The sequence below is a fragment of the Erythrolamprus reginae genome, chromosome 1 (assembly GCF_031021105.1).
Source record: "Erythrolamprus reginae isolate rEryReg1 chromosome 1, rEryReg1.hap1, whole genome shotgun sequence".
Lineage (NCBI taxonomy): Eukaryota > Metazoa > Chordata > Lepidosauria > Squamata > Dipsadidae > Erythrolamprus > Erythrolamprus reginae.
In genome coordinates this window covers 18101763-18126926 of record NC_091950.1, presented here as the reverse complement: position 1 = coordinate 18126926, position 25164 = coordinate 18101763, and the positions used below count along the sequence as shown (strand labels likewise).

At 44.9% G+C, this 25164-nt stretch overlaps 1 protein-coding gene across 8 annotated transcripts in view; it reads left to right on the top strand.

Annotated features, from left to right (window-relative positions):
• Positions 1–10079, top strand: part of HOMER3 (homer scaffold protein 3) — a 98154-nt gene extending 88075 nt beyond the window's left edge. For 5 of the 8 annotated variants that reach the window (XM_070745935.1, XM_070745992.1, XM_070745953.1 and 2 more), the window contains 2 exons: positions 6044–6127; positions 7793–10079. In XM_070745935.1, the coding sequence (XP_070602036.1) occupies positions 6044–6127; positions 7793–7981 (273 nt within the window). In that variant the 3' untranslated portion in view covers positions 7982–10079. The remainder of the gene's footprint in view (positions 1–6043; positions 6128–7792) is intronic. The other 3 variants (XM_070745943.1, XM_070746001.1, XM_070745981.1) reach the window with 1 other exon arrangement.
• The last annotated feature ends 15085 nt before the right edge of the window (positions 10080–25164 follow it).

Here is a 25164-nt window from a genome sequence, read left to right as displayed (position 1 = left end):
GAAGGCTCTTCCCCTAAGTCCTGCCAAACAACATTGTCTGGCTGACGGGACCTGGAGAAGGCTGACTCTGTGGGACTTCAATTTGTCTTTGATGCATATGCTCTCAGTGTAAAATATACATTTGTCGATAATCACGAGTTAATTATTGTCATGGGGGCCAAATAAGCAATAAGGAAACAATATTAATAAAAATCTTAAGGATACAAACAACAAGTCTGCACTGGTTGCCGATCGGTTTCCGGTCACAATTCAAAGTGTTGGTTATGACCTATAAAGCCCTTCATGGCATCGGACCAGAATATCTCCAGGACCGTCTTCTGCCGCACGAATGCCAGCGACCAGTTAGGTCCCACAGAGTTGGCCTTCTCCGGGTTCCATCGACTAAACAATGTTGTTTGGCGGGACCCAGGGGAAGAGCTTTCTCTGTGGCGGCCCCGACCCTCTGGAACCAACTCCCCCCAGATATCAGATTTGCCCCCACCCTCCTTGCCTTTCGTAAGCTCCTTAAAACCCACCTCTGTCGTCAGGCACGGGGGAATTGAGACTTTCCCTTCCCCCTAGGCTTATAAAAGTTATGCATGGTATGTCTGTATGTATGATTGGTTTCTTAAATTGGGGTTTTTTACATTATTTTTAATATTAGATTTGTACATATTGTCTTTTTACTGTTGTTAGCCGTCCCGAGTCTACGGAGAGGGGCAGCATACAAATCAAATAAATAAATAAATAAATAAATAAATAAATAAATAAATAAATGTTACAGTCATACAGTCATAAGTGGGGGGAGATGGGTGATAGGAACGATGAGAAAAAACTAGTAGTAATAGTAGTGCAGACTTAGTAAATAGTTTGACAGTGTTGAGGGGATTATTTGTTCAGCAGACTGATGGCGTTCGGGGGAAAACTGTTCTTGTGTCTAGTTGTCTTGGTGTGCGGTGCCTATCTTGAAAAGAAAAGGGGAAATCCCCCGAAATGTAAAGAGAAATGACAGGATCCTCTGCCCAAATGCTACACCTTGTGCAGTTACAAACGTGTTGTGGTTAGCTCTGGCCCAGCTCCTGCCCCAAGGACTGTGGAGGTGGGGGAGACATCCACATGCTGCAAGCCTGTTTTGCTCCCAGTGGAATCTGCTGATGAAGGCTCCTCTGACCAAGAAGACATGAGTGACAGGGAGGAGGAGAGTGTGGCAGACAGCTCAGAAGGAGATCAATTATCTAGCTCCTCCTTGGATTCAGAACAAGAGTTAATGATACAGCCCCGCATGCAGAGAGCGATGCATAGGCTGCAACAACTGAGAGATTATTATCAAAGAAAATGAGGCCCCCTGTGGTTGGGTGGGGCTGTGGTCATTAGTGAGGTTGCTATAAATAGCAGCCTGTGGGTTTGGCCATTGTGGAGGATTATCTGATGGTTGTGTTTTGTGCCTGCTTTGCTGACTTTGACTTTTTGTGTGCTGATTTTTCCCCGCTTTGAAACTAAACCAGAGCAAAGTGTGTTTCACTTTGTGAAAGAAGAAGGACTGTGAATTGCCTCACAGCTGCAAGCTAAGTATCTCAGAACTGATAAGGGACTTGTACAAATTACCAGTTTGTTTGGAGAGGAGTGCTCTTTGCTATACCAAAAGAGGGCTTCGTTTATTTGAATTTTCGGTATAAAGAACATTGTTTTGAATTTTCAAACGTGTGTGTGTCTGAAATTTGTATCTGTGAATTTTCGGGAGGATTCTACCAGAGAGCCCGACAGAACACAAACGGGAGCCGGTGTGACAGAAGTGCGCCTTCTTCTCACACACACACTGAGCAAAGCCTAGCTAGTAATAGCATTGCTGATGCATTATTGATGCCCTGCTACGGCATGACTGATTCTGAAGCGCACGAATCCTCTTTCGCTATTCAGAAACAGAGCTCGACAACGCTTTGCCTGCAGCTACTTCCCCAGCTGACGGGGCCTTCAATGAGCCCAGATGAAGGAGAGACAGGGACAGAAACGCTCAGGGGAGCCACACAAGGATGAGGAGAGCTCCATTCATGCACAATGACTGCCGTTGCCTCTGAGGGAGACACAAAGATGAAAGAAAGCAGGAAACATAGAAACATAGAAGACTGACGGCAGAAAAAGACCTCATGGTCCATCTAGTCTGCCCTTCTGCTATTTCCTGTATTTTATCTTAGGATGGATCTATCTATCTATCTATCTATCTATCTATCTATCTATCTATCTATCTATCTATCTATCTACCTACCTACCTACCTATCCATCCAGCCACCCACCCACCCACCCACCCACCCACTTATTTATTCATTCATTCATTCATTCATTCATTCATTTATTAGAAACATAGAAACATAGAAGACTGACGGCAGAAAAAGACCTCATGGTCCATCTAGTCTGCCCTTCTACTATTTCCTGTATTTCATCTTAGGATGGATCTATGTTTACCCCAGGCATGTTTAAATTCAGTTACTGTGGATTTAGCAACCACGTCTGCTGGAAGTTTGTTCCAAGCATCGACTCCTCTTTCAGAAAAATAATGTTTTCTCATGTTGCTTTTGATCTTTCCCCCAACTAACCTCAGATTGTGCCCCCTTGTTCCTGTTTTCACTTTCCTATTAAAAACACTTCCCTCTTGAACCTTATTTAACCCTTTAACATATTTAAATGTTTCAATCATGTCCCCCCTTTTCCTTCTGTCCTCCAGACTATACAGATTGAGTTCACGAAGTCTTTCCTGATCAGTTTTATGCTTAAGACCTTCTACCATTTTTGTAGCCTGTCTTTGGACCCGTTCAATTTTATCCATATCTTTTTGTAGGTGAGGTCTCCAGAACTGAACACAGTATTCCAAATGTTGTCTCACCAGCGCTCTATACAGCGGGATCACAATCTCCCTCTTCCTGCTTGTTATACCTCTAGCTATGCAGCCAAGCATCCTACTTGCTTTCCCTACCGCCTGACCGCACTGTTCACCCATTTTGAGACTGTCAGAAATCACGACCCCTAAATCCTTCTCTTCTGAAGTTTTTGCTAACACAGAATTGCCAATACAATACTCAGATGGAGGATTCCTTTTCCCCAAGTGCATAATTTTACATTTGGAAACATTAAACTGCATTTTCCAGGAAGAGATGAGAATTAGGATCCAGCTGGCTGTTTGCAAGGGAGAAAACAAAAACAGAAGCACAAGGCCTTTGAAAAGTTAAAGTTAAATAAAACTTAATATTGAATCTACTGCCCCAATTCACCAGCATGTCGAATTGGACCAAGTGGCCGTATTTACCCAAAATTCTTAACATGGTTCACCATTATTCCAGACCTGGTTGTTAGATCTCCCGTCACTTAATCAGACTAATTGAGCCAACAACAATTATTTTGAGCAACATTTCTACCTCGCTGCAATCAAATTACCCTGAGCAGTTTGACGATGATTATGTCCCATTACATCAGTGTTGACTGCTGGTGAATGGCTGAGGTTTTCCCCCCCCTAGGATCCTCTGTTTTTCTAATCGCTCCATCAGGTTTTCTGAGCGTACTCCAAGGTTGTCATCAAGCCCATCCATCTTTGATGCTATTTTCTCACCTTCCCCAGCATTGTGGACTTTTATTTAGAGGTCTTGTCTTTGCAAACTATGATTTAATTTATCGGATTTCTATGCCGCCCAATCCCATGAGAACTCTGGGCGCCTTACAACAATAGATGTGTCAATGTGTTGGTGATGACCTACAAAGCACTACATGGCATCAGACCAGATTACTTAGAAACATAGAAACATAGAAGTCTGACGGCAGAAAAAGACCTCATGGTCCATCTAGTCTGCCCTTATACTATTTTCTGTATTTTATCTTAGGATGGATATATGTTTATCCCAGGCATGTTTAAATTCAGTTACTGTGGATTTATCTACCACATCTGCTGGAAGTTTGTTCCAAGGATCTACTACTCTTTCAGTAAAATAATATTTTCTCATATTGCTTTTGATCTTTCCCCCAACTAACTTCAGATTGTGTCCCCTTGTTCTTGTGTTCACTTTCCTATTAAAAACACTTCCCTCCTGGACCTTATTTAACCCTTTAATATATTTAAATGTTTCGATCATGTGCCCCCTTTTCCTTCTGTCCTCCAGACTATACAGATTGAGTCCATGAAGTCTTTCCTGATACATTTTATGCTTAAGACCTTCCACCATTCTTGTAGCCCGTCCTTGGACCCATTCAATTTTGTCAATATCTTTTTGTAGGTGAGGTCTCCAGAACTGAACACAGTATTCCAAATGTGGTCTCACCAGCATTCTATATAGCGGGATCATAATCTCCCTCTTCCTGCTTGTTATACCTCTAGCTATGCAGCCAAGCATCCTACTTGCTTTCCCTACCGCCTGACTGCACTGTTCACCCATTTTGAGACTGTCAGAAATCACTACCCCTAAATCCTTTTCTTCTGAAGTATTTGCCAACACTGAACTGCCAATACAATACTCAGGACCGCCTTCTGCTGCATGAATTCCAGCGGCCAATAAAGTCCCACAGAGTCGGCCTTCTCCAGGTCCCATCGACCAGACAATGTCGTCTGGCAGGACTTAGGGGAAGGGCCTTTTCTGCGGGGGGGCCGGCCCTCTGGAATCAGCTCCCTCCAGCGATTCGCACTGGCCCCTCCTCCTCACCTTTGGCAATAGCCTTAAGACTCACCTATGTTGCCAATCATGGGGCAACTAGACCATGCCCCCCTTCTCTGACCATTAAATGTTATACGTGGATGTGACTGAGTTAATTGATTGCTTTTTAATGTAATGGGATCTTAGCTTATAGTTTTAACTAATTAGATTTGTATACATATTGTTTTTTGTACTGTATTCTCTGGGACCGCCTTCTGCCGCACGAATCCCATCAACCAGTTAGGTCCCACAGAGTTGGCCTTCTCCAGGTCCCATCGACTAAACTATGTCGTTTGGCAGGACCCAGGGGAAGAGCCTTCTCTGTGGCAGCCCTGACCCTTTGGAACCAGCTCCCCCTGGAGATCAGAATTGTAGACCCAGAGAATTCCAGCTGGAAGGGTCCTGCCCTCTGGAACATGTCCCCTCACCCCCCCAAGTGAGACCAGCTCCAGCTCTGCCAGTTGGCTTGGGGCAACAAAGTAGGGGCTTCATGTTGAAAGTGGCTGATAGATTAATATCAGATCCCACCTTCCCACCCACCCCTCACCCTTCTAACTCCATCCTTTAGCTATTGGATTTTGGATTTTTATATTTTTGTAGTGTTTTATGTATATAGATCCGGATTGTGGGGGCAATATGTTGGCTCTGTTAAAAAGTGCTGCTAACATGTTGTAAGCCGCCCTGAGTCTAAGGAGAAGGGCGGCATAAAAATTGAATAAGTAAGTAAATAAACAAAAACAAATAAATAAATAGAGTTATATAGTTTGGTATTTTAAAATTGTAAGCTGCCCAGAGTTACCCTGTGCTAAAATGGGCAGCCAAAAATATAGACAGACAGATAGGTAGGCAGGTAGGCAGACAGACAGACAGACAGACAGACAATGATAGATAGATAGATAGAGAGAGAGAGAGAGAGAGAGAGAGAGAGATCTTCCTTTAATGCTGTCATGATTGTCATGTTAATTAGGACTTTTGAGAAGATACAGATATTTGTAATGGTAGCTCGTCTTCCAAATTTATGGCATCTATTTCCTTTGAACAAAATACTTTGAGGTTCACGACTTGAATGGATTGGGAGGTTCACGCAACATCTGGACCATAAAAAGACCCCATTACCTGTATTACGTGATTCTTCTATTGAGCAAGATTTTTTTTTTCCTCCCCTCCCTCTTGTTTGCAAGCTCCGTACCTGGTCATCATTGCCAAGAACCGAAGGGAGCCGCCATGATTTGTAGACACCAGCCCAAATATGTTCCACTTCATCTGAAAGTTTAATGTGCCCTGCTTCCAAAAATAAAAATTGTAGACGTACGAATTACATTTTTCACGCTCGGTTTTGTTCTAACGTAGCTTCTCTGTTTTCTTTCGTGACATTCTCGCTATTTATGATGCAGGAGCTTCAACAACTGAGAAGCCAAAAGGGGCCGCAGCAGCAGCAACCAGACGATGAATATGAGGAAACCCGCCAAAAGGTGCAGGTAACAAAGACAATGGAGGGTGAAGGAGTGGTTATGGAAGAAGTCCAAGAGAGGAGGTGGCAAAAGCCCCGGAGGCAAAAGAGATCACCCAACGGACAAACCGGAAGTTCGGAAAAATGCACTTCCGGTTTGCCATTGTGTTGTTTTTTGCACTCCGGAGAGTTCAGAGAAGCTTCCTGAAGCCCCAGAGTGCAAAAAAACAGTACAATGGGCAAATTGGAAATGTGTTTCCTGAACTTCCGGTTTGCCCATTTGGGCATACAGTAGTCCCTCGCTATATCGCGCTTCACCCACCACGGCTTCACTTCATCGCAGGTTTTGAAGTCAGCGTTGGCACAGATACAGTGCTTAGAAGTTTGGAAGGGCAGGACAAGCCAACCAGCCCGTGGCTGGGCGAATGATTAGCGGGGGGGGGACTGAGCTCCGGCGGAGGCCCGTCCCCTCGTTCAACCCGCCTCGCCAGTGCCGAGAAGGCAGTCTTTGGAGGCGCGCTTAGTGGTTGGCAGCGGCGGCGGTGTGCTTGGGGTTGTAGAAAGAGCTGGGAAGGAGGAGAAATTCCCCATCGCGGATTTCACCTATCGCGGCCGGGTCTGGAACGTAACACCAGCGATAGGTGAGGGACTACTGTATTTTTCACGTACTAGGCTTCACTTTCGGAAGCGAGCCAGCCCAAGCAGCTAAACAACCCAACCAGACAACCACAGACCAATAGATATGGAGTGGAAATCTTCCATGAAACACAGCAGCAGTAGGAAGTCTTGGAAAAATATATTTACTTTTTACTTACACTATTACTGTATACTCTCTTTACTATACAGTGATCCCTTGTTTTTCGCTGAGGATGCATTCCAAGACCACCTGTGAAAAACACATTTTCGTAAAGTAGAGGAAAGATTTTTTTTTAATGTATTTAACAAGTATTTGGACTTTTCAAAACCACCCTTTGCATGAAACAGTCATTCTATAATGTTTCTCATCTGGAACTTCATGTGATATCCTACCAGTTTCTTTAATAGAGCACAGTAGTACTGTAGAAGAATTTTATGAATTTTTAATGGTTTTAAGCCCCCTTTGAAAACCCGTGAAATAGCAAATCCTTGAAAGATGAACCCTGAAGTAGCGAGGGATTACTGTATATACATCACACTAGTATCTCACCAGTATCACACTACAACTATCTTAGTTACAATAACTCACAGGAACCTACAGATCAACACAGCAACTTCAGAGCACACGTCACACAGAGCAGGATCAGATATCAGAGAGAGAGCGAACAGCAAGGCAAGGAGCAGAGAGTTCTTGCGCATTTAAATACTTATCACCTAATTGCCAGGTTGCTGCATGCTTAATTGCCTCAGAATGACTCAGCATTCTCCACGTAGACTTTCCTTCTGCATTGAGATATATTCTTAATCCTGACAGGCAGTTTGGGAGTTGCGCATGTGTGGGGGGGGGAGGGAAGGAGTGTGGATACGTGCACACATGCTAGCGCACCAACACAAACCAAAAAAGGTTCGCCATCACTGATATAGGAGATGCCTGGAGTGGGGAAGTCAGCCTAAGAAGCTCAGGTTCCTCTCCAAAGAGTGTCCAAGCCAGGCCATTCCAAGCTCGTGGACCTTTGATGTCCAGGCAGTTGAGGACTCTTCCTTCTTCTTTCCTCAGAACCTAGAGAGACAGAACGCCGAGCTGGAGCGCCGCTTGCATTTGGCTGAGCAGTCGCTCTCTGAGACCCTTTCCGAACGGGAGAAGATGTACCAGGAGGTCGCCAAATTGGCCGAGATCATGGACATGAAAATCTTCGAGCTGAGTGAGCTCAGGCAAGACTTGGCTAAACTTGTGGAGAGCAACTAAACCAGGAAGTAGAGGAAGAACCAACTCTCCTTGATTGATGGGCTCTGAGCGATCAGCATGGACATGACGTGAAGACCGCTTCGACATGTCCAGGGGTCGCGTCCTTTCTCCTCTACTGATATCTTGGGAGGAGAGGAGTCTAGAGGAGGTAGCGACTGGGGAGGACCTCCGAGCCAATTTCTCCAGCCTTAGTTTCCTGTCCGATGCTTCCATTTCTATAATGTGTTTTTTTGCCTATCCTGAAGGCAGTACGATGGGTTTTTCCACCCCAGTAGTTTTTGATAGAGGACTCTCAAATTTTTCCCCCTCGGCCATCCTAAGGAACCGATGGCCGGGTCAAAATATTCCCCCCTATTGTTCCTGTGACCCTGGTGTTTTGTGTTTTTAGCAAGACGTCTTTTTATAGAAGCTTCCGTGTGCAATCGAGCACTCCCAGAAAATCCATTTTGGGAAGAACTCTTGCGGGAGGACGATTTTATTATATGTATTGTGGGGAGGGCGTGTTTGTTTTTAAATCTCAAAATAAGCACTGAATATTTTTTAGCAAACTCGGATATTCCGCTCACAAAACTGGAAAAATAATAATAATAAAGAGACAGGCAAGAGGAGGGGAGGGTGTGTGAAGGCCAGAGAAAAAGATTATCCCTAGGAGAGGGGAGCTCCAAGCTGGACCATTTCTCAGTTTGACAGCTGCCAAACACTGATGAATTAAGATAAAGGTACCTTCTTTTTCTGTGTCTTGACAAAGAAATGCAATTCACACACAGCACCAGAGGTTCTGGGGAAGAAGGGCGTTTGTAGGAACCCAAGTTCCATCATGCACTGCTGCTATTTAGCTTCCTTCAACCTGGCACCACGGGAGGTCAATTTCAACATACAGTGGTACCTCTACTTACGAACATAATTCGTTTTGTGACCAGGTTCTTAAGTAGAAAAGTTTGTAAGAAGAAGCAATTTTTCCCATAGTCTTCGGAGAGAGGCGGCATACAAATCTAATAAATTGAAATTGAATTGAATAATAATAATAATTGATTAGATTTGTATGCTGCCCCTCTCCGAGGACTCGGAGCGGCTCACAACCGGACAATACACAATATACAAATCCAATAGTTAAAAACAATTTTAAAAACCCTTATAAAAAATAATCATACAACTCAAACAATCTGTACATAATAGCTAAAGGGCATGTTAATTTGGCGACATAGGAGTTTACGAAAGGCAAGGAGGGTGAGGGCGGTTCTGATCTCTGGGGGGAGCTGATTCCAGAGGGCCGGGGCCGCCACAGAGAAGGCTCTTCCCCTGGGGCCCGCCAGACAGCATTGTTTAGTCGACGGGACCCGGAGAAGGCCAACTCTCTGGGACCTAATCGGTCGCTGGGATTCGTGCGGCAGAAGGCGGTCCCGGAGGTATTCTGGTCCGTTGCCACGTAGGGCTTTATAGGTCATTACCAACACTTTTGAATTGTGACCGGAAACTGATCGGCAGCCAGTGCTTAAGTTTTCTTTTCCACTCCCAAAAGCAAGAAGATGGGACGGGAATCCTCAGCCTCCAGCTTCACTGGTAGCAACTGAGCAGACTTAAGAATGTCTATTTGATCCGACATACGGTATCTGTCCCAGATTGTGTCCTAGTGGGACATTTTTATTTTAAAAAAGCAGGCAGCTGGCCAGAGAAGGAGATGGCTGGCTTAGCCCTAGTCTGTATCTCTGAGTATGATACAAAAGGGCCTTTGAGACTCAGCGAGCTTTGCAAAAGATAGCAGCAGCTGCAGCAGCTTGTTAAAAGATCCTTTGGAATGGGCTGCTGAGCATTGCTTTCAGAGATGCGCGGTCCGAAAAGCAAACAAATGCAAATCCCACCCTGCTCTCCACCCCCACCACCCCTCCCCTCAATTCCCCACCTTTCAAAAGACCCCAAGTCTCTGGGCTTAGTTACGATATGGTCCTTCTACTCGTTTTGGGTACTGTTTGCAGTTTGATAACCTGGTTAATAACGGTGTCAGTGAACGTATTTTTAAAAATTGATTATTTTCTCTCCCTTTCGGTTTAGTGCTGTGCGGTTGGAACAATAACCCAAGAAGTGATTTGTACGGGCAAAACCTTTGTCTGGCTCTCTTTGACTTTCTTCGCGGTTGCAACAGGCAAAGCGAAATCCCCGCAGGGGGGCTGATGTGCTTTGTTCTAAATTTAACTTCGCATTGTAAGATTCTAGCGCTTTTTTATTTTTTAACGCAAGACTAAGAACACAAGAAAAATCTTGTTGGGTCTGTTCTGCCCGTTTCATCCAGCATCATTGTTTCCAGCATCGGCTGAACATTTTATAAGGAAGAGATGGGGTTTGCAGCTTGTCCCTTGCAATCGGTAATAAGGTACCAAATTTTTCAGAGTATAAGACACACCTTAGTTTTGGGAGATGAAAATTAAGGGGGGGGGGTATTTATTTAGTTATTTAGTTACAGTGTTCCCTCGATTTTTGCGGGGGATGCTTTCCGAGACCGCCCGCGAAAGTCGAATTTCCGCGAAGTAGAGATGCGGAAGTAAATACACTATTTTTGGCTACGAACAGTATCCCAAGCCTTCCCTTAACACCTTAAACCCCTAAACTGCAATTTCTCATTCCTTTAGCAACCATTTAGATTATTACTCACCAGGTTTATTTATTAAAGTTTATTAAAAAAAATATTTATTAAAGGCGGATGAAAGTTTGGCGATGATGTATGATGTCATCGGGCGAGAAAAACAATGGTATAGGGGAAAAACAGCAAAGTATTTTTTAATTAATATTTTTGAAAAACCGTGGTATAGGCGTTTCGCGAAGTTCGAACCCGCGAAAATCGAGGGACCACTGTATTTAGTTATTTAGTTATTTAGTTATTTATTTATTTGAGTTGAAAGGGACGTTGCAGGTCATCAAGTCCAACCCCCTGCTTAAACAGGAAATCTTACAGCACCCCAGCCAAATGACAATCCAGTCTCCTCTTGAAAATGTCCAAAGTTGGGGAGTTCACAACCTCCGCTGACAGGCCATTCCACTGGTTGATCACTCTGACCGTCAGGAAGTTCTTCTTTATCTCCACACACACAGCTCTTCTAAAATTATACACATTCAACCTCATTTACTGCGATAGGAAAAACACACCCAGAGTCCAGAAGGGGAAAAAATAAAAAAAATTCTACCAGTTCTGCATATCTGATTGTACCCGTAGGAGCCCATCACTGCTGAGATGGCAAGAAGATAAGTCTTCCTCCTACACATTGGAGCTGAGCTAGGGCAACAGCTTGTGTGCCAGCAGATATGGCTCCGCGTCCTACCTGTGGCACCCATGCCATAAGTTCGCCATCACTGCTGTAGGCTCTTTGCAGGGTTGGCAGTCCAAGGTGTTCTGATTTCAGTGAGAAGAGGGATCAGTGATCTGCTTAACATCACAGGGGAAAAATATACTGGCTAAAAAAAAAAAAAAGGTTAAAGTTAAAAGTTCCATGTGCTAGTCGTTCCCGACTCTAGGGGGCAGTGTACATCTCCTTTTCAAAGCCGAAGAGCCAGCACAGTCCGAAGATGTCTCCATGGTCATCAACATCAACAAAGTCGCACGGAATGCCGTTACCTTCCCACCAAAGGGGGTCCCTATTTTTCTACTTGCTTTTTTTTTTTTAAATGTGCTTTCGAACTGCTAGGTTGGCAGAAGCCAGGGCAAGTAACAGGCGGTCACTCTGTTATGCGGCGCTGGGGATTCGAACCGCTGAACTGTTGAGTTTTCCGATAGACAAGCTCAGTGTCTTAACCACTGAACACCACCACCCCGCTGTGGTTTAATACAAAATTAACCTCCTGCAGAATGGTCGTTTTAAGTGTCCTGGCTGCAGAAAGGCTGAGCTCTGCTAGATTAGGGGCACGAGGTCAAATCCTGCAGCAGGGCTATTTCAAGCCACTTTAGGAACAAGGAAAGGAACTCTACGGTCCTTGTTACAGCCAGTCCTGAACGGAAAGGATGTTTCAATGCAAAGGAGATTTTTCACTCAATTTTTCTGTATTACTGGGACCAAAATCACAGCTTGACAAAACAAGTCCTTCCTCAACCTGTCTCCCTCTGCCTGTCTCTTGTTCTGATGGTCCTTAACCGGGCACTACAGTCATATAAAAGCAGGGGTCTCCAACCTTGGCAACTTGAAGACTTGGGGACTTCAACTCCCAGAATTCCTCAGCCAGCAAAGCTTTGCTGCTGAGGAATTCTGGGAGTTGAAGTCCCCAAGTCTTCAAGTTGGAATACCACATTTGGAATACTGTACTGTGTTCAGTTCTGGAGACTTTACCTACAAAAAGATATGGATAAAATTGAATGGGTCTAAAGACAGGCTACAAGAATGGTGGAAAATCTTAAATATAAAATGTATCAGGAAAGACTTCATGAACTCAATCTGTATAGTCTGGAGCAGTGTTTCCCAACCTTGGCAACTTGAAGATATTTGGACTTCAATTCCCAGAATTTCCCAGCCAGTGAATGCTGGCTGGGAAATTCTGGGAGTTGAAGTCCAAATATCTTCAAGTTGTCAAGGTTGGGAAACACTGGACTAGAACACTGGTCTGGAGGACAGAAAGGAAAGGGGGGACATGATTGAAACATTTAAATATGTTAAAGGGTGAAATAAGATTCGGGAGGGAAGTGTTTTTAATGGGAAAAGTGAACCCAAGAACAAGGGGGCACAATCTGAGGTTAATTAGGGGGAAAATCGGAAGCAACGTGAGAAAATGTTATTTGACTGAAAGTAGTAGATGCTTGGAACAGATTTCCAGCAGACGTGGTTGGTAAATCCACAGCAACTGAATTTAAACATGCCTGGGATAAACATACATATCCATCCTAAGATAAAATACAGGAGATAGTATAAGGGCAGAACAAGGGGGCACAATCTGAGGTTAGTTGGGGGAAAGATCAGAAGCAACGTGAGAAAATGTTATTTGACTGAAACAGTAGTAGATGCTTGGAACAAACTTTAGATGGCAGATTAGATGGACCACGAGGTCTCTTTCTGCCGTCAATCGTCTATGTTTCTAAGTTGCCGTGGCTGGAGACCGCTGATATAATAGCCTGCAGCCTGGAGACCTTGGTTAGTCTCTCGCTCCTTTCAAATTTCCTTCCTGTGGATGGTTTTCTTGTTCATTTCACTGGAAGCCCGTCCTGTTTTGTCTATCGTCTAAGTGTGATAAGGATTCCCTCCACGTGTTCGTCTGGCATTGTTTTGTCAGCAAGTTGCCAAGTGTTGGGGAATCCAGCGTTGAGTCTTTTCTTGGCTCCTCATTCAAAGCTTTGTTCTTGTCCAGGGCCAGGCTGTTTGTTCATTGACTCCGTTTGCAACGAGAATGACTGGGGACAATCCCAAACGTGTCTCTTAAGCAGCTTGACTCTCTGCTGCTGTTGCAGGATGGAAAGGAGGGCAGCCTGAACAATATTTAGTTATTTTAAATATTAGATTTGTCATATGGTGTTTTTATTATTGGTGTTAGCCGCCCCGAGTCTACGGAGAAGGGCAGCATACAAATCTAATAGATAGATAGATAGATAGATAGATAGATAGATAGATAGATAGATAGATAGATAGATAGATAGATAGATAGATAGATAGATAGATAAATAGATAAATAGATAAATAGATAAATAAATAAAATAATAAAAATAAAAATAAATAAAAATGAATGAATGAATGAACGAATGAATAAATGAATGGCTATCCAGATGCTAAACCAATGATGGCAATAATGCACTTGGGGAAAAGGAATCCTCAATCTGAGTATTGCATTGGCAGTTCTGTGTTTGCAAAAACTTCAGAAGAGAAGGATTTAGAGGTCGTGATTTCTGACAGTCTCAAAATGGGTGAACAGTGCGGTCAGGCAGTAGGGAAAGCAAGTAGAAGGCTTGGCTGCATAGCTAGAGGAATAACAAGCAGGAAGAGGGAGATTGTGATCCCGCTGTATAGAGCGCTGGTGAGACTCCATTTGGAATACTGTGTTCAGTTCTGGAGACCTCACCTACAAAAAGATATGGATAAAATTGAACGGGTCCAAAGACAGGCTACAAAAATGGTAGAAGGTCTTAAGCATAAAACTGATCAGGAAAGACTTCATAAACAATCTGGAGACCGGAAGGAAAAGGGGGGACATGATCGAAACATTTAAATATGTTAAAGGGTTAAATTAGGTTCAGGAGGGAAGTGTTTTTAATAGGAAAGTGAACACAAGAACAAGGAGGCACAATTTGAGGTTAGTTGGGGGAAAGATCAGAAGCAACATGAGAAAATATTATTTGACTGAAAGAATAGTCAATGCTTGGAACAAACGTCCAGCAGACGTGGTTGGTAAATCCACAGTAACTGAATTGAAACATGCCTGGGATATCCTAAGATAAAATACAGGAAATGGTATAAGGGCAGACTAGATGGACTATGATGTCTTTTTCTGCCATCAATCTTCTATGTTTCTAAACCTTTCTTTCCTCAGGTGCTGAAAAAGTGTGCACTGTCGCACATGTACGATTGCCCACACCCATAATTCAATGCCCGGGCAGGGTGAAAACAGCTTCCCCCATCCCTCCGGAGGCCCTCTGGAGGCTGGAAATGGCCTGTTTCCCAACTTCTTGTGGGCCCAGTAGGCTCATGTTTCTCCCTCCCCAGGATCCAAAGGCTTCCCTGGAGCTGGGGGAAAGGTTTAAAAAAAAAACCCATCCCTCCCCAGGCTCTATGGAAGCCAAAAACGCCCTCCCAAAGCCTCTGTGTGAGCAAAACAATCAGCTGGCTGGCACACACATGCACATTGGAGCTGAGCTAGGGCAACGGCTCATGTGCTAGCAGATATGGCTCCGTGTGCCACCTTTGGAACCTGTGCCATAAGCTCGCCATCATGGTGCTAAGCTTTGACAATTATTTGTTTGTTTGTTTGTTTACTTACTTATTTATTTACTTATTTATTTACTTATTTACTTATTTATTTACTTATTTACTTACTTATTTATTTACTTATTTATTTACTTATTTACTTATTTATTTACTTATTTATTTATTTATTTACTTGTTTACTTATTTATTTATTTATTTATTTATTTACTTACTTACTTACTTACTTACTTACTTACTTACTTACTTACTTACTTACTTACTTACTTACTTATTAGATTTGTATGCCGCCCCTCTCCGAAGACTCGGGGCGGCTAACAACAATGAAAAGACAATGTAAACAAATCTAATATTAAAAATAATCTTAAAAACCCCAATTTAAAGAACCAATCATACATACAAGCATACCATGTATAAATTCTATAAGCCTAGGGGGAAGGGAAATTTCAATCCCCCCGTGCCTGACGACAGAGGTGGGTTTTGTCTAGATGCTGGTTATCATGTTCCTGATTGATTGTTGGATTCTCTTCTTGCTTCACCTACAACAGGGGTCTCCAACCTTGGCAACTTTACAACTTGTGTTCTGGCTGAAGAATTCTGGGAGTTGGAAGTCCACAAACCGCAAAATGAGGAGATCTTTTTAAAAAATTGTGCACCCTCCTAAAGATTCCTGGGAGCTCTGAGCCTCGAACCGATTTTCCAGAGAGGCGAGGTGGACCTTAATTTATATAAGCCACGTTTAAAATGATGGTGATTAATTCTTTACTATATCAGTCCTTTGAGCTGGGATGGAAAATCCCCCCCCCAATAGCTCATTATTAATACAAATGTATTCATAGAACCTGCTACTCTTACATTAATCACCTCCTAAGAATTTTTTAAAATCTATTCCAAGCACTTTGCATAGATTATTTTACAGCAGATTGTGTGGCAGGTCTAATATAAATAATAATTATTATCCCAACTGTGCAGTAGATAAAAGACCAGGACTGCTTGGATAAGGGTGGGGCAGGTTCCTGTGAAGAATTTCTTAGTTCCTTTTATTTTCCAAGGTGCTGAAGCTAAGAATGATGAAGTGGACAAGGCCATTGGAGCTGTGAGTTCCGCCACCTGTTTACTGGATCCGTGTCCCTCCTGGCTGGTTTCGGCCAGCAGAGAGGTGACACGGAGCTGGGTCCAGGAGATTATCAACGCTTCCTTGGGGAGGGGATCCTTTCCATCATCCTATAAAGAGGCGCTCATGCGCCCCCTTCTCAAGAAGCCTTCCCTGGACCCAGCCGTACTTAACAACTACCGGCCAGTCTCCAACCTTCCCTTTATGGGGAAGGTTGTTGAGAAAGTGGTGGCACTCCAGCTCCAGCGATCCTTGGAAGAAGCCGATTATCTAGGTCCCCAGCAGTCGGGTTTCAGGCCCCGTTACAGCACGGAAACTGCTTTGGTCGTGTTGATGGATGATCTCTGGCGGGCCCGGGACAGGGGTTTATCCTCTGTCCTGGTGCTTCTTGACCTCTCAGCGGCTTTCGATACCATCGACCATGGTATCCTTCTGCACCGGCTGGAGGGGTTGGGGGTGGGGGGCACTGTTCTTCAGTGGTTCTCCTCCTACCTCTCCGGTCGGTCGCAGTCGGTGTTAGTGGGGGGTCAGAGGTTGACTCCGAGGTCTCTCCCTTGTGGGGTGCCTCAGGGGTCGGTTCTCTCCCCCCTGCTATTTAATATCTACAGTGATCCCTCGATTTTCGCGATCTCGATCTTCGCGAAACGCTATATCGCGATTTTTCCCACCCGATGACGTCACTCCCTTCCTTTCTCATCTTTCTTTCTCTCTATATTTCTCTATCTTGCTTCTTCCTCTCTCACACTCTCTTCCTCCCTCTCTCATCTCTTTCTTTCCTTCTCTCTCTTTCTCTATCTCTCCCCCTCTTGCTGGCGGGCGGCAGGCGGGCGGGCGGGGGCATCAGCGAGGAGCCGGGGTTTCCCCTTTGCGTGGGCGGCGGGGAAACCCCGATCTTCGTCTGCTCGCTGCTGCTGCAGCAGCAGCGAGCAGACGAAGATTGGGGTTTCCCCGCCGCCCACGCAAAGGGAAAAGCCCGATTCGGCTCCTCGCTGCTGCCACCGAGCAGATCACTGCTGGGCGGCCGCAGCAGCAGCGAGCAGACGAAGATCCGGGTTTCCCCGCCGCCCACGCAAAGGGGAAAGCCCGATTCGGCTCCTCGCTGCTGCCGCCGAGCAGATCAGCTGCTGGGCGGCCGCAGCAGCAGCGAGCAGACAAAGATCCGGGTTTCCCCGCCGCCCCCGCAAACTCCACCATCTGCGCATGCGCGGCCATGGAAAAGGCGCGCATGCGCAGATGGTGTTTTTACTTCCGCAACCCTACATCGCGAAAAATCGATTATCGCGAGGGGTCTTGGAACGGAACCCTCGCGATAATCGAGGGATCACTGTACATGAAACCGCTGGGTGAGATCATCCAAGGGCATGGGGTGAGGTATCATCAGTACGCTGATGATACCCAGCTTTACATCTCCACCCCATGTCCAGTCAATGAAGCAGTGGAAGTGATGTGCCGGTGCCTGGAGGCTGTTGGGGCCTGGATGGGTGTCAACAGACTCAAACTCAACCCGGATAAGACGGAGTGGCTGTGGGTTTTGCCTCCCAAGGACAATTCCATCTGTCCTTCCATTACCCTGGGGGGGGAATTATTGACCCCCTCGGAGAGGGTCCGCAACTTGGGAGGCCTCCTCGATCCACAGCTCACATTAGAGAACCATCTTTCAGCTGTGGCGAGGGGGGCGTTTGCCCAGGTTCGCCTGGTGCACCAGTTGCAGCCCTATCTGGATCGGGACTCGCTACTCACAGTCACTCATGCCCTCATCACCTCGAGGTTCGACTACTGTAATGCTCTCTACATGGGGCTACCTTTGAAAAGTGTTCGGAAACTTCAGATCGTGCAGAATGCAGCTGCGAGAGCAGTCATGGGCCTACCTAGGTAGGCCCATGTTTTACCAACACTCCGCAGTCTGCATTGGCTGCCGATCAACTTCCGGTCACAATTCAAAGTGTTGGTTATGACCTTTAAAGCCCTTCATGGCACTGGACCAGAATATCTCCGAGACCGCCTGCTGCCGCACGAATCCCAGCGACCAATTAGGTCCCACAGAGTGGGCCTTCTCCGGGTCCCATCAACTAAACAATGTCGGTTGGCGGGCCCCAGGGGAAGAGCCTTCTCTGTGGCGGCCCCGACCCTCTGGAACCAACTCCCCCCCGGAGATTAGAACTGCCCCTACTCTCCTTGCCTTTGGCAAGCTTCTTAAGACCCACCTGTGTCGCCAGGCATGGGGGAACTGAGACATCTCCCCCGGGCATATACAATTTATGAATGGTATGTGTGTATGTATATGTGTTTAGAAATGGGGTTTTAAAATGTTTTTAGTAGAAATTTAGATTTGTTATAAATTGTATTTTTTGCACTTTGTTGTGAGCCGCCCCTAGTCTGCGGAGAGGGGCGGCATACAAATCTAAATAAACAAACAAGAAGGGTCGGAGAGGAGACCACAAGGGGATTATTATTATTACTATTATTACTACTACTATTTTTATTATTATTATTATTATTATTATTACTACTACTACTATTATTATTATTATTATTATTATTATTATTATTATTATTATTATGTCAGTACAACACAGCAAACGAGGTCACTATGCTGGATTTCGTATTTCATCACCAGTCGGGCGCTTCCCAAGCACCTAGGACTGCGTGATGTAGCGGCGAATTATGTTTGCCGATCCCAGTAAAGCGGCCTTTTGCAATTGACAGATGGAGATTTTGTCAATTCCGATGGTTTTCAAATGTCCGCTGAGATCCTTTGGCACTGCACCCAGCGTGCCAAGTACCACTGGGACCACTTTCACGGGCTTATGCCAGAGTTGTTGCAGCTCGATTTTTAGATCTTCGTATTTCACTAATTTCTCTAGCTGCTTCTCCTCAATTCTGCTGTCTCCTGGGATTGCGATGTCGATGATCCATACTTTCTTTTTCTCCACAATCAGGATGTCTGGTGTGTTATGCTTCAGAATTCGGTCAGTCTTAATTAATTAGATTTGTTATGCATTGTTTATATTGTATTTTGTGAGCCGCCCCGAGTCTCCGGAGAAGGGCAGCATACAAATCTAATTAATAATAACAACAGCAACAACAACAATAATGTGGGCACTCACACATGCGCAATAGCGCATGCCCATGCTTTTTCAGCACCCAAGGGAAAAAAGATTCGCCATCACTGACTTAGAGCATCCACTTTTGAAGATAAGCAAATGGGAAAGGCTGATATTTTTTGTGAGCTGTTTGTCAGCTTGCCAAGGATATTATTAGAATTGGAATTCTCACCTCGGTGGGGATTATGCTCTGATCCAACAGGGAAATCGGAGTTACTTGAAACCATGCGCATTCACACACCGAGGCAAGGTGTACCCGTTCCAAATCAATTCAGCCCTTGGTGAATTTGAACTTTGCTAGACAAACAAATGATTCCTTCCGAAGGGGTCTCCTGTTCTGTCGAGCTCTCTGGTAGACTCCTCCCAAAAATGCACAGATACAATTTCAGACACACATACGTTTGAAAATTCAAAACAATGTTCTTTATAATGAAAATTCACTTAAACCAAGCCCTCTTTTTGTATAGCAAAGAGCACTCATCTCCAAACAGACTGGTAATTTGTACAAGTCCCTTATCAGTTCTGTGATACTTAGCTTGCAGCTGTGAGGCAATTCACAGTCCTTCTTCTTTCACAAAGTGAAACACACTTTGCTCTGGTTTAGTTTCAAAGCGGGGAAAAAATCAGCACACAAAAAGTCAAAGTCAGTAAAGCAGTCAGGAAACACAACGATCAGATAATCCTCCACAATGGCCAAACCCACAGGCTGCTATTTATAGCAGCATCACTAATCACCACAGCCCCACCCAACCACAGGTGGCCTCATTTTCTTTGATAATAATACAGTATCTCAATTGTTGTTGCCTATGCATCGCTCTCTGCATGCGTGGCTGTATCATTAACTCTTGTTCTGAATCCAAGGAGGAGCTAGATAATTGATCTCCTTCTGAGCTGTATGCCACACTCTCCTCCTCCCTGTCACTCATGTCTTCTTGGTCAGAGGAGCCTTCATCATCAGATTCCACCGGGGGCAAAACAGGCCTGCGGCATGTGGATGTCTCCCCCACATCCACAATCCTTGGGGGAGGAGCTGGGCCAGAGCTAACCACAACAGTCTCCAGTGTGTCTTATACTCTGAAAAATAGGGTATTAATATTGTGAAAATCTCCGCACATTCTCGGGTCTGTCTTTCCAAGAACAAATCTTGCTTGCTTGGGATACCTGATGTGTAAAAATAGCAATGTCCATCAGGCTAGGAAAGGGACAGCTGTCCTTGAAGTGGACAACAGCTTTATGGAAGGTCAATCAGGTCCTTTGGTGCAACCTTGGATGATCAGGTTTCAGTGGGACGTTCTTGGCTCTCCATTTACCTGGGAAGGCTTGTGCGGAGTGAGCGGGCTATACTCCAAGCATGTGGTTGCCTTCCACAGCCTCTGCTGCAAGATAGTTGGGAGTGACCTTCCTTGCAGAGATGCCAACAGTCCTTGACTTAAAACCACCGTTGAGCATGACATTTCGGTTACTAAGCAAAGCAGTTGTTAAGGGACCTTTGTCCCATTTCACAACCTGTTGTGGTTAGCTCTGGCCCAGCTCCTGCCCCAAGGACTGTTTTGCTCCCGGTGGAATCTGCTGATGAAGGCTCCTCTGACCAAGAAGACATGAGTGACAGGGAGGAGGAGAGTGTGGCAGACAGCTCAGAAGGAGATCAATTATCTAGCTCTTCGTTGGATTCAGAACAAGAGTTAATGATACAGCCACGCGTGCGGAGAGCGATGCATAGGCAACAACAACTGAGAGATTATTATCAAAGAAAATGAGGCCACCTGTGGTTGGGTGGGGCTGTGGTCATTAGTGAGGCTGCTATAAATAGCAGCCTGTGGGTTTGGCCATTGTGGAGGATTATCTGATCGTTGTGTTTCGTGACTGCTTTACTGACTTTGACCTTTTGTGTGCTGATTTCCCCCCGCTTTGAAATTAAACCAGAGCAAAGTGTGTTTCACTTTGTGAAAGAAGAAGGACTGTGAATTGCCTCACAGCTGCAAGCTAAGTATCTCAGAACTGATAAGGGACTTGTACAAATTACCAGTTTGTTTGGAGACAAGTGCTCTTTGCTATACAAAAAGAGTGCTTCGTTTATTTGCATTTTCAGTATAAAGAACATTGTTTTGAATTTTCAAACCTGTGTGTGTCTGAAATTGTATCTGTGCATTTTTGGGAGGAGTCTACCAGAGAGCTCGACAGAACACAACCTTACCACTGTTTTAAGCGAATCACAATCCGTTGCCTGAACGGTGGCGGTGGCAGCTTCAAGGAACCAACAGCCGGTCCTTCTCGGTGCTGCATTGCCGCCTCCGTTTGAGCAAGGGGATCTCCGCGGTGGGCGGCCTCGGAGGCTGCAGCAACGCAGCACCGAGAAGGACCAGCTGTTGGTCCCTTAAAGACACCGCCGCCTTCGTTCGTGTAAATCAGAATACAGTATTCCGACTTACACAGAAATTCGGCTTATGACGCCCCGTAGGAACAGATCGATGTCGTAAGTCAGGGACTACCTGTATTTCACTGAAAGAGTAGTAGATGCTTGGAACAAACTTCCAGCAGACGTGGTTGGTAAATCCACAGTAACTGAATTTAAACATGCCTGGGATCAACATAGATCCATCCTAAGATAAAATACAGGAAATAGTAAAAAGGGCAGACTAGATGGACCATGAGGTCTTTTTCTGCCGTCAATCTTCTATGTTTCTAATGAATGAATGAATGAATGAATGAATGAATGAATGAATGAATGAATGAACAAACAAACACAAACAAATAAGTGGGTGGGTGGGTGGCTAGAGGGATAGATAGATAGATAGATAGATAGATAGATAGATAGATAGATAGATAGATAGATAGATAGATAGATAGATAGATCCATCCTAAGATAAAATACAGGAAATAGTAGAAGGGCAGACTACATGGACCATGAGGTCTTTTTCTGCCGTCAATCTTCTATGTTGCAAATATAAAACGCAAAGCAAGCAGTGATTTTTTTGCTGGAAAACACAGACAGGAAGACTAATGTTACTCAAGAGTAGCAGGAGACTCATCTGGAGAACAACTGAGGTTTCTAACACTCCTTGACGCCTCTTCCAGGGTTCCCACAGTGCAGGAGTTTCTCTAAAGAAGGATTGTGACATAAGGGCCACCTATGCTGCCATCTAGTGACGGCCACAGGACACACCTGAGATACCAGTGGGGGGTTTTGCATCTGGTGTACACAACTGCCAGCATCTCCCTCCCTCTCTCTCTCTCTTTCTCTCTCTCTCATCTGCCTATCTATCGTCTATGCCTGTGTTTCCCAACCTTGACAACTTGGAGATATTTGGATTCTATTGGACAGGGAGTCACTGCTCACAGTCACCCATGCCATTATCACCTCGAGGTTCGATTACTGCAACGCTCTCTACATGGGGCTACCTTTGAAAAGTGTTCGGAAACTTCAGATCGTGCAGAACGCAGCCGCAAGAGCCATTGTGGGGCTTCCCAGATTCGCCCACATATCTACAACACTCCGTGGCCTGCATTGGCTGCTGATCAGTTTCCGGTCACAATTCAAAGTGTTGGTCATGACCTTTAAAGCCCTACATGGCATTGGACCAGAATACCTCCAGAACCGCCTGCTTCCGCACGAATCCCAGTGGCCGATAAGGTCCCACAGAGTTGGCCTTCTCCGGGTCCCGTCGACTAAACAATGTCGTCTGGCGGGCCCCAAGGGAAGAGCCTTCTCTGTGGCGGCCCCAGCCCTCTGGAATCAACTCCTCCCGGAGATTAGAACTGCTCCCACCCTCCTTGTCTTCCGTAAACTACTTAAGACCCACCTATACCGCCAGGCATGGGGGATCTGAGACACCTTTCCCCCAGGCTTATTATAATTTATGTTTGGTATGTATGTGCTGTTTGGTTTTTAATTATAATAGGTTTTTTAGTTGTTGGTTTTTTTAAATATTAGATTTGTGCCTGTATAATATTGTTTTTATCGTTGTGAGCCGCCCCGAGTCTTCGGAGAGGGGCGGCATACAAATCTAATATATTATTATTATTATTATTATTATTATTATTATTATTATTATTATTATTAATGGAATTGAAGTCCAAATATCTCCAAGTTGCCAAGGTTGGGAAACACTGGTCTATGCTACCTAACATATTTTTGGTAAGAGCATCCAGCAGCAAAAGTCCCAGAAAATAATGGATACAGAAGGGACCCTCTTCTGTCACAGTTGAATCCAGCCACCTGGTAGAGTCATCGTGACAGAAGAGCCAACCCAACCCACAAAATGCCATGTGTGGCAATCCTCTACCACAGGGGTAGACAAAATTGGCCCTTCGATGACTCGTGGACTTCAACTCCCAGAAATTCCTGAGCCCATTATGCTAGCTCCTGAATTCTAGGAGTTGAAGTCCATATGTCAGAGAAGAGCCAACTCTGCTCTAGCATGTTCCGTTCTGAATTGTTTATTATTATTATTATTTATTAGATTTGTATGCCGCCCCTTTCCATAGACTCGGGGCGGCTCACAACACAATAAAAACAATTCATGACAAATCTAATAATTTACAATTTAAATTATTTTAAAAACCCCATTATTAAGCAGACATACATACAAGCATACCATACATAAATTGTATGGGCCCGGGGGAGATATCTCAGTTTTCCCATGCCTGATGACAAAGGTGGGTTTTAAGGAGTTTACGAAAGGCAAGGAGGATAGGGGCAGTTCTAATCTCTGGGGGGAGCTGGTTCCAGAGAGTCGGAGCCGCCACAGAGAAGGCTCTTCCCCTGGGGCCCGCCAACCGACATTGTTTAGTTGACGGGACTCAGAGAAGGCCAATTCTGTGGGACCTAATTGGTCGCTGGGATTCGTGCGGCAGAAGGCGGTCTCGGAGATATTCTGGTCCGATGCCATGAAGGGCTTTAAAGGTCATAACCAACACTTTGAATTGTGACCGGAAATTGATCGGCAACCAATGCAGATATTTAGTAATATAACTAAAGAAAAGAATAGAAGAAAAGATATAAAAGTATAGGTGAACATATTTGAAAGGAAGAAAAGATAAATGAGATAAGGAGAGACAATTGGACAGGGGACGGAAGGCACAGTGGTGCACTTATGCACACCCCTTACTGACCTCTAAGGAACCTGGAGAGGTCAATCGTGGATAGTCTAAGGAAAAAATGTTGGGGGTTAGGGGTTGACACTACTGAGTCTGGTAATGAGTTCCACGCTTCGACAACTCGGTTGCTGAAGTCATATTTTTTACAGTCAAGTTTGGAGCGGTTAATATTAAGTTTGAATCTGTTGCGTGCTCTTGTGTTGTTGCGGTTGAAGCTGAAGTAGCCATTGACAGGTAGAACGTTGCAGCATATGATCTTGTAGGCAAGACTTAGATCGTGTTTTAGGCATCGTAGTTCTAAGCTTTCAAGACCAAGGATTGATAGTCTGCTTTCGTAGGATATTCTGTTTCGAGTGGAGGAGTGAAGGGCTCTTCTGGTGAAGTATCTTTGGACAAAGATGTTGAAAGAATATGCAGGGCGTCCTGCAGAAGCCACGCCCACAGTGGGGTAGTAAAAGATTTTGGTAGCCCTTCACTGGGAGCACATCAGTAGCGGCCTTAAGTGCAATCTGCCTCTGCCGCCACTCCACACCCTGCAACAAACAGCCATCCCAAGCGCAGCTGGACTGCATGTCCCCCTCTCCTCCCGCCATTTTCCCAGAAACCTTTAGCAGCAAAATTTTTTATGAAAGCCGCTGCCAAGGGTAGGAATATAAAATGGAGAACCTGGAGCGTGAAATTGCAACTTGATTTAAAAGCAATTACATGTTCTGCCCAGTTTTATAGCCGTTCGTGGTGCCGGAATCTGGCTTTGCAGCTGGTCCAAATGGAGTGGGGGAGACAGAGACCTCTGCAATAAGGGTGGGTCAGCGCCAGCTGATGCTATTTGTGGAGAATCTTTTGACTTATTCAGCTCTACTTTTAATTATTTAACAGCACGAGAGTGAGGAGCTGCTTTTCTTCTGGAGAACCGCAGTTTTAATATTATGATGGCCCGAATGAGGTCCAGAAGAAGTGTTTTGCAAGGCTGGCATGCTCTGGAAG